This window comes from Grammomys surdaster, unplaced genomic scaffold (genome assembly GCF_004785775.1).
Source record: "Grammomys surdaster isolate TR1022 unplaced genomic scaffold, NIH_TR_1.0 125562, whole genome shotgun sequence".
In the NCBI taxonomy this organism is placed as follows: Eukaryota; Metazoa; Chordata; class Mammalia; order Rodentia; family Muridae; genus Grammomys; species Grammomys surdaster.
The window spans coordinates 779735-795710 of record NW_021620409.1 but is presented as its reverse complement, the minus strand read 5'-3'; the positions used below and the strand labels follow the sequence as shown (position 1 = coordinate 795710).

At 48.3% G+C, this 15976-nt stretch overlaps 1 protein-coding gene across 5 annotated transcripts in view; it reads left to right on the top strand.

The window, feature by feature from the left end:
- The window catches only part of Ikzf4 (IKAROS family zinc finger 4), a 19661-nt gene extending 4917 nt beyond the window's left edge, over positions 1–14744 (top strand). The window contains exons 1-9 of one of the 5 annotated variants that reach the window (XM_028786655.1): positions 82–354; positions 2079–2172; positions 2282–2353; positions 3413–3517; positions 4796–5056; positions 5617–5784; positions 9120–9269; positions 9902–10033; positions 10812–14744. In XM_028786655.1, coding sequence (XP_028642488.1) covers positions 2338–2353; positions 3413–3517; positions 4796–5056; positions 5617–5784; positions 9120–9269; positions 9902–10033; positions 10812–11575 — 1596 coding nt within the window. In that variant the 5' untranslated portion in view covers positions 82–354; positions 2079–2172; positions 2282–2337 and the 3' untranslated portion in view covers positions 11576–14744. Of the gene's footprint in view, positions 1–81; positions 355–2078; positions 2173–2281; positions 2354–3412; positions 3518–4795; positions 5057–5616; positions 5785–9119; positions 9270–9901; positions 10034–10811 lie in introns of those variants that run through there. The other 4 variants (XM_028786656.1, XM_028786652.1, XM_028786653.1 and 1 more) reach the window with 4 other exon arrangements.
- Positions 14745–15976: the final 1232 nt, after the last annotated feature.

The window sequence follows — 15976 nt, the reverse complement described above, 5'->3', positions numbered from 1 at the left end:
CTCTCTCTCTCTCTCTCTCTCTCTCTCTCTCTCTCTCTCTCTCTCTCACACACACACACACACACACACACACACACACACACACACGAGGCTCTCAGCACATACACCCTGGGCTGAGCGGTTCTGCCGGCTGCAGCCGTGGGCCCCTGCTCACCGTGCGGCTGCCACTGCCTGCGAAATGACGGCGGTTCCCCTCACTTCCAGGAATCCACGCTTCCTGGAAGGTGAGTGGCTGGGCTCACCCCTGCCTGCCACCGAGACGCAGACATGCACACACCACCCGCACTCCCTCGCCGTTTCCAAGGCGGCGGCCGCGTTCGCACCCCAGGGTCTCACCGGCAAGGGAAGGATAATGTAAGTTCAGGCAGAAGGCGGCTAGCGGAGGGGGGAAGGGGGGGTGATGGGGCTAGGGAGCCAATTCTGTAACAACTCCCAAGCCTGAAGAGAGGGAGAGGATGGGGGCTGTGTGTGTAGCGGGGGAGGGGGCGTTCCTCCTTACACTTGGGGAGGATGGGAAAAGGGTGCTTGGTGTTGCTAAGCGAAGACGGTGACTTGGACAGTGGGAGCTTGTGGTGACATCTTGATTAGGCCTTGGGGACAGAGGTAGAGCAGTCAGGGGTGGAATGCCGAAAGAGGCCTGGGTGGGAATGGATAGCAGAGTGAGATAGGAAGAAGAGCTTTGACAGCAGAGGCTTCAGCCTGGAACCGACGTGTGAGGGGCCTCAGCCTCCTGCCCACAATAGAGCCGGGCATGGCAGTCTTTCTTTGCTCATGTAGGCTAGCATCTTGCCACCTGGAGCCCATGGTCAAGAAGAGAAAGCTGGAGAAACAGATCCCTTGCAGAGAAGTGCAGAGGCTTGCAGAGCTCCAGGCTATTCCCCAGAGGCAACCACTCAAGGGATCCAGGAGAGGGCTGGTCTCCTTCGGTGTGTGAGACCGCTCAGCTTAGCGCGACTGCTCCCCATCTCTTCCCCGCCTTTCTGCCCTTTCTCCACCTCCTAGTTGCTTTGCTGTGGACCTCACGGTTTAGCTTTGCTCCCTGGAGGTTCAGCCAATCTACGATGGCTTTGACCAAGAAAATGTCTCTGATACCTGAGAGCCGCCTTAATTCTTGGCTTTGACAGTCTGAGATTTCTTGGAAGTCCCAGGCATTTGAAATTCCCTCACTGGGGTTTCCGAGGCTGAGAGGGGAACCTGATGAGTTTCCCAAATCTGACTTTTGTCCCTGTCAGCCTCAGGCTAGAAGTCTAAGTCCCTGGAGCCCCACAAAGACCCTCTGGCCTTTGACACAGATTCCTTCTTAGATTTTAGTGCCATGATAGTAGACTTGAGTGTGTTTTCCCTCTTGCCTTTATCCTAGGGATGACAGCAGCATCAAAGAGCCTCTGGAGTTACTGGTGCGCCTCGAGGCTCCTGCTTTCTCTCCTGTTTCCAGCCCTTCATTGGGAGAGCCACAAAGAATGCTTTCCCCTCAATGTCCCTAAGCTTCCCTTTAAGAATATTGTCTCCCAGAAAGCTAGTTCCTAGTCTTAGAGGCAGCCTCAGCTCCAGGAGCCTGGGACCAGATATGGATTTCCAAGAAGCTCACTCATTTTAGGATCAGCAGGTCCCTTCTTACTAATACTGGGTATTTGGAGTAGGTCACCACTAACCTTCGAAAGGAATAAGGAGCTGGGTGTGGTGCTTGCACACAATCCTAATACTTCAGAGGCTGAGGCAGGAGGACTGTGAGTTTACCTAGCTTTTTTCAGCCTATCTAGTCTTTGACCCTCAGTAAACTCAGCTGAAAGAGCACGTGTTAAAACTGGACCTGAATCTACAAGTCTCAATGGTCCTGCGCCACTCACTTCACGATTTGTGTCTGGTGCTGACTTAAGGCAACTTCTTAAGAAAACCATCTTTGCTTACCTAAGGAGCCTCAGCATGGGGGAAATCAGATTCAAGCCATAAGGCTTTTTCTATAGACGGTGAACAGGGTTCCTCAGGCTTCCGAGGGATAGAACGGGGACTTTAGGAGAGGCTGTGATGAGAAATGGTCCCAAAGTCCTGAGTGGTTGTTTTCTTCCCACTGACCAAAGCTGGAGAGGGAGCTCTCAGGAGGGTGTGCTCCGGATTTCTTGCCTCAGGCCCAGGACTCCAACCATTTTATAATGGAATCTTTATTTTGTGAAAGTAAGTATGTGCATAGCTGGGAAACTGGGTAAAATACTAACCTAGGTGAACTTTAGGGATGAATTTTAGGGTCTCTCTCTCTCTTTCTTTCTCTCTCTTCCATGTTTAGGCCTTTGCGCATAAACCCATGCATGTTCATGTTAGCAGATAATATAGACGACTGTGATGTTTATCCCAGTAGGTATGTTCTCTTTATGTGTATCTACATGTGTGATCCGTGTCTTGTGTGTCTATCTACCTGTGTTTTGATTTCATTCATATATATGTGCAGAAGGCTGTGGGGAGGGGGAATTTCTGAAGACACTCGTGTTTTCAGGTATGTTATTGGATTTTTTAAAAAAAAACGTAATTTTAAAAAGCATTTTTACAAAGTATTTTGCCAACAAGTTGAAATCGACACATTTAGAGTAACTGATATCTAGCTCTCGAGAAAACATCAAATATAAACATGTGACTGGACTCGGATCAGCTAGCAAGCTTCCAGAGTCTTCAAAGTCTGGCTGAATTTAGAAAGTCTAATGAGTCCACCTTACCCCCAATGAAGCAGTGACTCCTGACTGGCCAAGCAATGGCGAAGGACTTGGTATTTATCTTGTTTGTGATCCTGACCCCAACTCAGCCACTACCAGTTTAGACAAGTAATATAACATCTTTTTGTGTCTCCTAATAAAAATAATAATAATAATAACTTGCAGCATCTATTTCATAAGGTGATTGTGAAGGTTAAAGGAGATGTCCCAGCACACAGACTCACGCCTGATACAAGCATCCAGTCAGTAATCAGTAAATTAGTTGCTATCTCGATTGCTGCTAGTACTATCAGTAGATTCCAGACAGTTCCAGATCCCTGTCCTACAGATTCCAAAGCTGCTACTGGGAGCTCCAGAGAGAGCAGTAGGTAAAAATGTCCCTTACCACCTTCTCAGATCCCTGTTCTCTGTTCTACTCTGGCCCGCCCAGCCCTGGGCCTGTTTCCTGCAGAGTTAGGCAGTGGGTGATGCTCTTCCCCTCAGGCATAGATAAAGGTAGGGTAGGCTGCTGAGCTCACAGAAGTCAGAGTCAGCAAGGGGCACCCAGCTGCTGGGGCACAAGGTAGGATGCTCAACATTCAGCCTGCCTTGCACGTGGCTATAGAACAAAATGTTTGTGATATTTAACTGAAGTTTTTCTTAAACATTAGGTAGTGGACTATAGATGGCTTCAGCCCAAGCTTTACCTGCCATCCATTCTCTCCTCCAAGGTAGCGGGGACTCATCTCTGGAGAAGGAGTTCCTTGGGGCCCCAGTGGGGCCCTCGGTGAGCACCCCGAACAGCCAGCATTCTTCGCCCAGCCGCTCGCTCAGTGGTAAGTGCTACCCTCTACCCACTCCTGGCGCTAATCAGCCCCGTTTTTATTTGACTTTCAATTTGTCTTCCCCTGGCCACCATTTCCGCACCATCTCCTTCTGGTTCCTGCTCAGAGACTCTCAGGGCGGGAAGGAGCCCAGAACCTAGAGCTCTCCTAGCTCGTGGTTAGAATGAATGGCTAACACCAGCCTGAGGAAAAATTAAAAGGTGTATGGGTGACATTAAGATAAAAGTTCCAGCCAGGCATGTTGACACATGCCTTTAGTCCCAGCACTCAAGAGGCAGATGTCAGTAAAATTGTGCCCAGCCTGGTCTACAGAGCAAGTTCCAGAACAGCCAGGGCCACACAGAGAAACCCCATCTCAAGGCAGGCAGGCAGGGGGTATAAAGGTTACAGAAGACAGACATGGCCATTGGGGTAGAGAGAGAGGCAGAAAACACACAGTAGCAGTATCGGGACTTTACCACCTCCACCACACTTCACTTCTTGTACCAGACAGGGTCCCCCGAATGCCCCTCCCCAGCTGGCGCTAGATCTGTGACATTCTCTAAATGGTTGAAATAGCCAGGAATGTAGGTCAGAGCTCGTGCCAAAGCTCCTCCCCCATGTCCCCTCAGGTTGCTGGGCAGAGGCGTGGGGGGTTCTGTCTCACAGGGAGGGTAAGGATACCTACCTGTCTTCCAGTGTTAGTCTGCTTTGAGCCCTCTCGCCCCTTCAGTCTCCCCAGGTCTACTTTCCAGTTTCTGTTATTTGCTGGATTCCTGCCCAAGACAAACTCAGGCATCTTCCTTCCTTCCTTCTTCCTTCCTTCTTTCTTTTTTTTCTTTCTTTCTTCTTTTCTTTTCTTTTTTTTTTTAAGACAGGATCTTACTGTGTAGACCTAGCTGACCTGGAATTCACTAGGTAGACCAGGCTGGCCATAAACTTACAGATATCCAACTGGCTCTGCCTCCCAAGTGCTGGGATTAGAGATGCATGCCACCATGCCCAACCAAACATCGCTCTTAGTGACAAAAGTGTGCAGGCAAAGGCTCCTCTGCAGCCACCTCTTCTACCCGGTGACTGAAAACAGCGCATGCGCACCCCACACCCCATTGCTTTTAGTTTGGATGAGACTGAGATCCTCACCTGAGATAATAAATAGGCTGTTATCCCTCCTGATGCTCCTAAGCCTCAGTGTTTGCAGTCAGGCACCCTGTTGGACCATAACAGTGTCATTTGTCCCTGGGAATGGTTGCCCCTTTGTACTCTAAACATCCGTCCCCCGACCCCCAGCCAACTCCATCAAGGTGGAGATGTACAGCGATGAGGAGTCGAGCAGACTGCTGGGGCCAGATGAACGGCTCCTGGATAAGGATGACAGTGTGATTGTGGAGGACTCATTGTCAGAGCCCTTGGGCTACTGCGATGGGAGCGGTCCAGAGCCTCACTCCCCTGGTGGCATCCGGCTACCCAACGGCAAGCTCAAGTGCGATGTCTGCGGCATGGTCTGTATTGGACCCAACGTGCTCATGGTACACAAGCGCAGCCACACTGGTGAGTAAGCCCAAGGGCCTCATGGGAGAGCTCTGGATGGGGGTCGATCGGGGTGGGGCTGGGAGGCAGAGCTGTACTAGGACTCTGGTAGGGAGGAGGCTGGAGAAACCCACTGGAGGGTGGAGAGTGGGGGTGAGGAGCGAGGGGGGAGGGGGTGGGGAGGCAGTGCTCAGAAATGGAAGGGTCAATCGGAGCATGTTTCCTAGATGACAAAAGAGAGAAAAGGATATAAGCCCCTCGGAACGTCTGTAACTACCTGGCCCTTTTTCTCAGCCACTGTGACAAAGAAAAGCTGCTACTACTTTTCTCAGGATGTAGAGAGAGTGGGTACTGGGGCCTCTAGAAGGATTCTTGAAGCTTCAGTGTAGATCCGTGATGAGGCGTGTACATATGTAAGGCCTCGTGGTGTCCAGGGTAAAAAGGCCCCCAGGTGATCTCTATAACATAGGCCTGGTATGTGTGGCACCCGCTGCCCCTCCAGACTGTGCTCAGAAAGCTTTTCCTCCGCTCTTCCACACCCCTCATGCGGGGTCTTCCGGGACCTATTCTTTCACCTGTAGGGGAGAGGCCCTTCCACTGCAATCAGTGCGGTGCCTCCTTCACACAGAAGGGGAATCTGCTGCGCCACATCAAACTGCACTCGGGGGAGAAGCCCTTCAAATGCCCCTTCTGCAACTATGCCTGCCGCCGGCGTGACGCACTCACTGGCCACCTCAGAACGCACTCAGGTCAGTGACTGACCAGCGGGAACAAAGAGGTACCCAGCACGTGCAGAAAATGGCGCTTCGAGACTTTTCTCTGCAGAGGGATAATATAAAGTCTGTCACTGAGGAGCAAAGAGCACTGACAGAGCAGACAGGGCCCTTTGCTGACTTGGGCAGCAGGCTCTATGAGGAACTTGTGGGAGTCTTCACTGGGGTTTTTTTACTGCCACATTCTGTGACGTGAAGCAGAAAGAGCATGATTGAATGTTCCTGGCTTCTCTCTGACCTTCTCTCATCTCTCTCACCTCTAATTCTGAGCCCCATGGGAGGCTCTCTCCCCACTCTCCTTTGCATCAGGGCCTACCCCTGCCACCATATTTACCCGACTGCTACTCCCGAAATACCAGACAGAGGTCTTGGACAATCACTGCATGTCCTCCCCTCTACTTCTAATGGTTCCTACAAACCCACAGGCTTCCAGAACTGGAAGGACGGGAACCAGGACCAAACAGGAAAACACTATCTCATTTCTGCTCTGCATCCCAAGGAGTGGTAATTTTTTCATAGGGAAGAGCAAGTCAGTGTTTGGAACACTGCTAGGGAACTGGAGCAACAAGGCGCTAGTCCACTCAAGATGCTCTGAAGCTGGGTGTGGCTATCTCCCAGTACCAGAGAGATGGGGGCAGGAAAGTCATGTATTCAGTCATCCTGGGCTAAATGAGACCCTGCCTCAAAATAACAAAAATAAGCTAAAGATTTTGAGGTAATATCTGTGAAGGAACTGGTGAAATGGTGCCTTTCTAGATATTTTACCAAGTTTTTAGACTCTTGGCTAGATTGGAGAAGAAGCCAGATCCAGAGACTTGAGTTGACAAGAAAGAGGGGATCTGAGGATCGAGGAGAGGGAAGAATTAGTGCTGTCCATCCTCAGAATCTTCCCTGGGCTTTTTTCTTTTCCTCAACCCCACTAGGTAGGACTTAGGGGCACAACGAGGCACTGTAGCGTATCTTCCGCCTCTTCATCCAGTCTTGTTCCAGACTGGGGACCTCTTTGTCTCTCTGATTATCACCGACTTACGCTTTATAATCTATAGAGAATTTATCCTGTGTCACCTTCTGTGATCATCAGAATTTCAGACGCAGGCGAGAGAGTTGAGGAAAAAAAAAATCTAGATGAAAATGCTCCTTTCCTGGCAGACACGTCACTTTTTGAGACGGGGAGGGGGGGTGTCTCATGTATCACAACCTGATCTCAAATCCCCTGTGTAGCCAAGGATGACCTTCAGTTTCTGATCCTGGTCCTCTGCCTCTATCTCATGAACACTGGGTTGGAAGGGACACATCACTACTCCTGCCTATGAGCAGCTAGGGATCAAACCTAAGGCTTCACAGACATACACCCACACATACATACACATTCACACACATATACACACACATATAGACAGACATACACATATACTTACATATACGCATGTAGACATATAGACACACACGCATGCACACACACACTAACATGGCAAATATGCTACTAAATGAGCTATAGCCCCAGCCCAAAGGCCCCCATTTGTTTAGCAAGGAAACCGATGCTTTGGACTATAGCCTAGTTGGCCTTCATCAAGATCCCATGGCCAAAAATACATGCTCCTTTTTCTGAGGAAAAGGTGACTCCCCAGCTTGCTCAGAACAAGGATAGCTTGGCCCCCAGAATGCCAGGTTTTTCTTCTTGAGAAAGGGTCTCACTATTTAGCTCTGGATAGCACGCACGAAACTTGCCATGTAGACCAGGTTGGCTTCAGACTCACAGAGATGTAACTGGGTCTGCCTCCCAAGTGCTGGGATTAAAGATAGTCACGACAAGGCCCTGCAACCACACAAACCCTTAACGAGGTCAATGGAATAGATTTTGAATATTGTCCCGTAGGAGACTAAGGGGGAAAGCAGACTTAAGTGTAGGTCTCATCTCTGTGAGATGCTTTCTGCTATAATTCACATTGTAAAAAATAAAGGGCTAGAGAATCCTCTCCCAACATTTCAAACCCCAAGGATCTTGGGTGGAGAGGAACCTGGGGCTTATTTTATCTCTTAAACATGTCATTTACGGATGAAGAGCGAGGTGGCAAAGGTCAATTTAGACGTACCCAACAGAGACATATGTGGGACTGAATAATAATTACCAATCTCCTAGCAATGCCTTCTGCTGCCACGCTGCTCAACGGTAGCAATAAACACAAATATACACAAATCTACCTTGTTCCTCTGAGCTTCCTCCTCTCCTCTCTCACAAAAAAAAAAAAAAAACTCCTGCCAAGAGTTGTGTTTAGAGCAGTGGTGGCACATGCCTTTAATCCCAGCACTTGGGAGGCAGAGGCAGGTGGATTTCTGAGTTCGAGGCCAGCCTGGTCTACAGAGTGAGTTCCAGGACAACCCGGGCTATACAGAGAAGCCCTGTCTCAAAAACAAAAAACCAACCAACCAAACAAACAAACAAACAAAAAAACAAAAAGAAAGAAAGAAAGAAAGAAAGAAAGAAAGAAAGAAAAGAAAGAAAAGAGTTGTGTTTAAACAAGCTACCAATCTGTTTTCCCATTTTTTCCCCTTTAGAGCTTTATAGCATGTTCTTTTTTAAAACAACAACAAAAATAAACACAAGCTCCTTCTTTTTCTTTTCCTTCATCTTCTCTATTCTTTTGCTCCTTGTCTCTTTTTCTCCTCAGTGTGGGGCTCTCTGGGGCGGGGGGTACCTCAGTATAGTGACAGAGAAAGAAAAAGATAAGTAAAACCAGACAAAGGCTGGAGGTAAAAAATATATATATAAAATAGGGACTAACCACCTCTGCTCCTCCTGCATAGGCAGGGCTCAGGGCTGCCCTTTTGGTTGCTTCAGCCCGCCAGTTTCCCTCCATCAGAGCAGAATGCTTGCAAGCAAAAAGTCCCCTTGTCTGATAAACAGCCATTACACTCGCCTGCCACCCAGAAAGGTTAAACCACAGTCTGAGCCCCAGACTCTGAGATCCTGGGGCGGGGCCTGCGTGCTTAGCAGGGACGATCCCCTACTAAGTCCTCATGTCTTCACTTCCTTTGAGAAGCAGCCAGAGCATCTAGAATCCCACTACCAGCCTAAAGCACTGTGCCATGGGGTTTCTTCCCTTAACTGTACGTTATCCAATGCTTCCTCAGATTTAGTTCACCTTTTCTTTGTTGTAAGTGGAGTTGGGGAAGGGAAGACAATTAAAAAAAAAAAAAATCAAGTGCAGGGCACTATGCAGTTGCTCCTGCATGACTCTTCAGCACTCATCAGCACCAGGTACAGGGAGGGAGAAGTTACTCTCATGCTGCCTCTGCTCTCTCCTCCACAGTCTCCTCTCCCACTGTGGGCAAACCTTACAAGTGCAACTACTGTGGCCGGAGCTACAAACAGCAAAGTACGCTGGAGGAGCACAAGGAGAGGTGCCACAACTACCTACAGAGTCTCAGCACTGATGCCCAAGCTTTGGCTGGCCAGCCAGGTGGGACTGTGGGTCGTACTGTAGGGAAGCTGAGGGTAGAGTTCAGGCAAGGGTGATTCAAGCACCTCTTACCACTGGGAAACTTGCAAGCATCCATTCCTAAGCACCCTATAAGTGGCCAGCACAGCTCTGGGACAGGTCAATAGGGGGATCCAGACATAGAGGAAGTTTGGATCTATATAATCTCAGGCTAGCGGGAGAGAAAGCACAAAGAGTAAAAGATAAAGGGGTTAGACGTATATGTTTGTCAGCAAATGGCCTAAAGTGTTCCTGAAATGAGCTTAAGGTAAAGAAAGACCCAATGATGATACATTCCTTTAATCTTGGCACTTAGAAAGCAGAGACAGGTAAATCTCTGAGTTCAAGGCCAGCTGGTCTATCTACACAGTGAGTTCAAAGCCAGCCAGGGCTGTATAGTGGGATCTTGCCCCAAAAATATAAAACAGATGAAAAAGAAAAAAAAAAAAGAAAGTCAGAACAAGAGGGAGCTAGAGGAATAAGAGAGAGAGAGCACAAGCCCAGTTTTGCAGGTGTAACCTTCCTTGACTACTGACTGACTGTTTTTTTCCAGGCAAAGGCTGCTGGGCCAATGCCACCTTTACTCAGCATCTCCACCTGCCCCTCCCCTCCAGGTGATGAAATCCGTGACCTGGAGATGGTGCCTGACTCAATGCTGCACCCATCGACTGAGCGGCCAACCTTCATCGATCGTTTGGCCAACAGCCTCACCAAACGCAAGCGTTCCACCCCACAGAAGTTTGTAGGTAAGAGTTCCTGTTGGAAAGGAGATAGCAGCCCTGAGCCATAGCTCAAATACATCACAGCTTTGACTGCCATTAGACCAGAGAGACCTGGGTCTGGAGATTTGATTTAGGGGGGAAAATGAGCCAAGTGGCCTCTGTGGTGCTCAGAATGTGCACTCAGATGGGAGTGGATGGAGAGGGAATTCATGCTTCAGGAAAGCTGGGAGAATAGCACAGTCTGTAAAAGGGACGCATGAGAACCAGAGTCTTCATCACCCAGAACCTACCCAAGAATGCCAGGCACATGTACAAGCACAGTGATGAATGTGCACACATGCACACACATACATATACGCAAAACACACATAAAAGAGAGAGTGGTGTATTGAGGACTCAACAGAGGCCTCGAGCTTTTCCTTTGAAGTTGACAAGGACTTCAGTCTACATGGGCCGGTCTTAGAGTCAGTGAGAGGAATCCAACTTGTGGTTCCTTGTCCCGAAAATGACGTCTCTCTGAGGATCTGAAACGTTTTATTGTGATGATTTCACAGTGAGGCCTTACTCTAGGACTACAGCCTGCCCAGGGCCTGACCCTCAGGGAAAGTAAATGAGGTCACCTGGGGCTTTAGCTATAGTTCAGTGGGAGAATGTATGCTTAGCACATGTGAAGCTCTGGGTTGGGTCCCCAAAACTAATTAATAACGATGATAAGGATAGTGTTATAGTTAGGTTCTTGGGTTAGAAAACAAAGAATTAGGGTTCTTTGAACCCAACACCAACGAGATCTGATCCCCCTCAGGTGAAAAGCAGATGCGTTTCAGCCTCTCAGACCTCCCCTATGATGTGAACCCCAGCGGCGGCTATGAAAAGGACGTGGAGTTGGTGGCACACCACGGCCTAGAGCCTGGCTTTGGAGGGTCTCTAGCCTTTGTGGGTACAGAGCATCTTCGTCCCCTCCGCCTCCCACCCACCAACTGCATCTCGGAACTCACACCTGTCATCAGCTCTGTGTACACCCAAATGCAGCCCATCCCCAGCCGACTGGAGCTTCCAGGGTCCCGAGAAGCAGGTGAGGGACCAGAGGACCTGGGAGATGGAGGTCCCCTCCTTTATCGGGCCCGAGGCTCTCTGACTGATCCTGGGGCATCCCCCAGCAATGGTTGCCAGGACTCCACAGATACAGAGAGCAACCATGAAGACCGGATTGGTGGGGTGGTATCCCTCCCTCAGGGTCCCCCACCTCAACCCCCTCCCACAATAGTGGTGGGCCGGCACAGTCCCGCCTATGCCAAAGAGGACCCCAAACCACAGGAGGGGTTACTGCGGGGCACCCCAGGCCCCTCCAAGGAAGTGCTTCGGGTGGTGGGTGAGAGTGGCGAGCCCGTGAAGGCCTTTAAGTGTGAACACTGCCGCATCCTCTTTCTGGACCACGTCATGTTCACCATCCACATGGGCTGCCATGGCTTCAGAGACCCTTTTGAGTGTAACATCTGTGGTTATCACAGCCAGGATCGGTATGAGTTCTCGTCCCACATCGTCCGGGGGGAACATAAGGTGAGCTAGAGACCTCTTTTCCCTAGCTTGCTCTCGGCCCCGACCCCACCCCACTGCCCCACCTACAGGTGTCTAGCCCAATCCCTGTTATACCCTAAGGAGTTTTTGCGTTGTAGCCCCATCCACTGGCCACCTCACTTCACACTTGACTCTGACCATTTTTGCCTGTTCCCTTCTACCCTGACCGATTTGAGTATGGCGACGAGACAAGTCTCTTGCTTATATTTCTCCTCCTAACCTCTCTCCTGGGCACATTTGTTTTTTCAGTTAATGTTTTCTTGGCCTTTTTAAATTTACTGCAATCTCTGGCCACTCCTTCACTCTCTGCCCATGACTTCCTTCTGCTCTAAGCCTAGATTTTTTTTTTTTTTTTTTTTTTTTTTTGTGGATCCCATATTCTCCGACAGCTCCAGGGGTTGGAAGCTCCTCTCTGTGCTAAGAGACGTTGAGCTTCTTGCTTTAATCCTCACCCTTATTTATCTGACCCTTCACTTTTGATGCTGATACCTCCCAATGGCCCCACCTTAGCTCTGTGGCATTATCTCCTCTCTGGGACCCTTCAACCTGGCACTCCATACCTCTCGTGCCCCACTCACTTTAGGCAGCTTGCACTATTCTTAAATGAATGAAGAATTTCCTCATTTGCAGGTAGGAGGGGCTGTAGAAACTCTCCCCAGGCACTGTGGACTAAAGGTCCTCTTGACCTCACCTGGGAATCCTAGCTCCCTAAAGACTACATTCAGGACCTCCCTCTAGGATGTGATACCACCCTCCCCTCTCCCTGGCTCACCCCTCAACACCACTCTGGTCTCAAATTGCCACTCCTGTCAGTGGTGGCTTTTCTCTCCTTGGAACGCCCCCATTTTATATTCTCAGGGGCTAAGGCTAGGCCTGCAACCCTCTCCCTGACACACCAAGAGCTGCAAGTGCCTAGCTGAGAACCAGGACATGGGAAAGGGGATGGGTAGAACTCTCTCCTCCACCTTTCAAACTCTTTCACTTCAGTGACCTTCCTAGGCTCTCAGGGACTCCTTCTGTCCCCATCTTATGAGAAACCAGTGGGTTACTGCTCAAGGACCAGGGGGTCTCTCAACCCCGTTAGTCACACTGCCTTTTCCTCTCCCTTCCAGCAGGACTCACCGTCTTGTTCACAGGCTCCTGGGCACTGTTATAATCAATGGCAGGGAGGAAGGGCTCTCTTTTCTCCTGCCAATTTTCAGTATAACCAAAAATTGTCCCAGAATGAATGACACGTATGTGCCCGTCAACCATCCCACCCTTGTCCCAGCAAGAATGGGACGGACACAACGGGGAGTCACCTCCACTGCCCTTCCATACTTAGCTCCAGACACAGGGCAGGAGAGCCGGTCTTGTCTGGCAGTCACAGACACTCTGGCTATTCGGATAATCGAGGATTCGTGAGACCATGCAGGAGGAGGCCTAGCTCCATTGCACATGGAAGTCTCTCTCTATAAAAGAGTTCCCTGCCAGGGCCACAACCATCCCACTCTCTGCTTCTTTGAGATTCAAACCAAAGGCTGTTTTTCTATATTTAAAGAAAAATAAGAAAAGAAAAAAAAAAAGAAAAGAAAAAAAACCAAACACAACACCTCATAAGTTATAGTCTTGGTCTTCCCCCTCCCTTTCTCTTCCCTTCCTTCCATCTTCCTTTCCACATGCCCTTTCTTTATCTCTTTTGCCTCTCCCTACTTTCCTCACTCCCTGTTAGGGATGTTGAGAGGCGTGATAAAGGGTGGGCTAGATCAGATCATGGGACTGGGGCTCTTAAGCATTCTGAAGAGAGTCTACTTTCCCCTATCACAAGAAGGGTGGTGGGGGCAAAAACCACTTTCTTCTCTTCTTCCTTCTGCATGGCACAGCTTCCCAAAAGGACCAGATTGAGGGAGAGAAGCTTTGCAGGGCGGTTCACCTTCCCTGACAATGTAGCAATAAGCAGGTGCTGCCAAAGGCAGAAAACGGGGTTTGAGCTCTGAAAGTTTGAGTGGTCCTGAGAGAAGGGAAGGGTCTTCACAACAGAACCTTGACACTAATTCCTTCGTGGGCTGGCAGCACAGCTGAGGTTACTGTCCGGGCTTCCTCAGAACTATGCTGGTTGTTGAGTCTCTTTCCATTAGACCTGCTCCCACCTCTTCTGTGTCTGCCGCTATTTGAGGATACCCCAGAAGGACTAGTTCCTCAGGAGGCATTAGAGCCTTAGAGTGCCCCACTCCTCCCTTTGTTTAGTCAGTCTTAGCACCTGTGACCTCCCAGGAACATGAAGGACTAAGTTCCTCAGAGGCTATGCTAATGCCCATGAGAGCAGAGGTGGAAGGGACAAGACCAGGTGCTAGGGAGGAGGGGGCATCACGTCTCTCTCCAGCCCACCACCGCACTTTAACCAGGGTCTTAGGTACAAAATGCTACTTTTTAGAGCCTTCCAGCTCTGGACCTCAAACATCCTCATGCTCTCTCCCAGATCCTTTTGCATAAAAAACGAACAAACAAAAAATACCAAAAAAAAAGTAAAGAAAAAGAAGAAAACAACATCAAACAAACAAAATGCCAAAACCCACACAGAGAAAAGAGGTGTTCTCTTTTTTTATTACTCTTCAAAAACAACACCACAAAAAAGCAGGGGGGGAGAGAATTTCTAAATAGACACTTTTCCAGACCTGTGTGTGTGTGTGTGTGTGTGTGTGTATGTATGTGTGTATATGTGTGTGAGTGTGTGTGTGTGTGAGTGTGTGTGTGTGTCAGTGTTCAAGCTGCAGATAGAATTTTATAATACTTCTGGCAGCTTCTTTCCTTGTGTACATAATATATATATATTTTTAATCAGAAATTATGAAAATCAAAAATAGAATAAACACAGAAGCAAGTGCAATACCACCTGTCCTTCTCCCCAGGGTTCCTCTGTAGCCTGTTCGGTGTCCCCTTTGACCTTTGCCCCTTGACCTTGTCTCTCTTCTTCTGGTTTCTGACCTATTCTCCCCTTCCCTCTTTTTAAAGAGTTTTTCTCCTTTCTCAAAGGGAGTTAAACCAGCTTTTGAGACTTAACTGCAAAGCATTTTGTATATGTAATATATGTAAGTAAATATTTGTGTAATGGAGAAATACTACTGTAAGTTTTGTACTGTACTGGCTGAAGGTCTGTTATAAATAAACACGAGTAATTTAACACCCCTGTTTGTTCTTGGAGACTCCCTTTCCCTTGTTTTCCTTCTGGGAGGGAAACAGACTTCATACTATTTCTCTGTTCAAGACTTAGACAAGTCCAAGACTGAGAGGAAACCAGACAAGACTACTGAAGAACAGAACAGACTTTTTTTTTAAGGCGGGGTTTCTCTCTTTGTAGCCTGGCTAGCCTGGAACTCACAAAAATCTACCTGCTTCTGCATCCCAAGTTCTGGAATTAAAAGTGTGGGCCACTGTGACTAGCCTGTATTATTATTTTAATTTCTTTTAGATTATACTTTGATTATAACATTTCTCCCGTTCTTTCCTCCATATACCTAGCCACAGTTCTTTCAAATTCAAGGTCTTTTTTTCTTATTACTATAATAATATGATATTATTATTGTTGTTGCATATATGTATATATGTATATAACATACATACATATTCCTAGATATAGCCTGTTCAGTCTGTATAATGCTACCAGTATGTATGTTTTAGTGTTTACCATTTGCCATGGGATAACCAGTTGGTGTGGTCTTCCCCAGGGAGAACCACCTCTCTCGCTTTGCCCCCAGATTTCACAAGTTTCCTATAGTTGTTTTTGTAGGACTGAGGCCCCATGGACTTTTCTCCATCCAATTTGATGTGTTCTTTGGTATCATGTTTCTTTTCTTTTTCTTTCTTTCTTCTTTTTTTTTTTTTTTTTGGTTTTGGTTTTTCGAGACAGGGTTTCTCTGTATAGTCCTGGCTGTCCTGGAACTCACTCTGTAAACCAGACTGGCCTCAAACTCAGAAATCCACCTGCCTCTGCCTCCCAAGTGCTGGGATTAAAAGCGTTTGCCACCACCGCCCGGCGGTATCATCTTTCTTCAGCCCACATTTGGGCAGTCATATTGGTAAGATTATATGGATGTAGTTTCTGATGTTGCAAGGAGACACACTCTCACAGTAAACTCCCTGATCCTTTCTGGCTCTTACAATCTTTTGCTCTCTCTTCTGCAATGCTCCGAGCCCCAGGTACAGAAGTGTTTTCATAGTTGTATCCATTGGGACTGTACTCCACAATTCTGCATTTTGATTGGTTGTGGTTTTTTGTAGTGGTCTTCATCTGTTGCAAAGAGAACTTTCCTTGATGAGGGGTGAAATCTACACTTATCTGTAGGTATAAAAAACAACTGTTTATAGATTGCTGCTAGGGATTATGCTGGCATGGTAAATTAGAAGTTGTAGCTT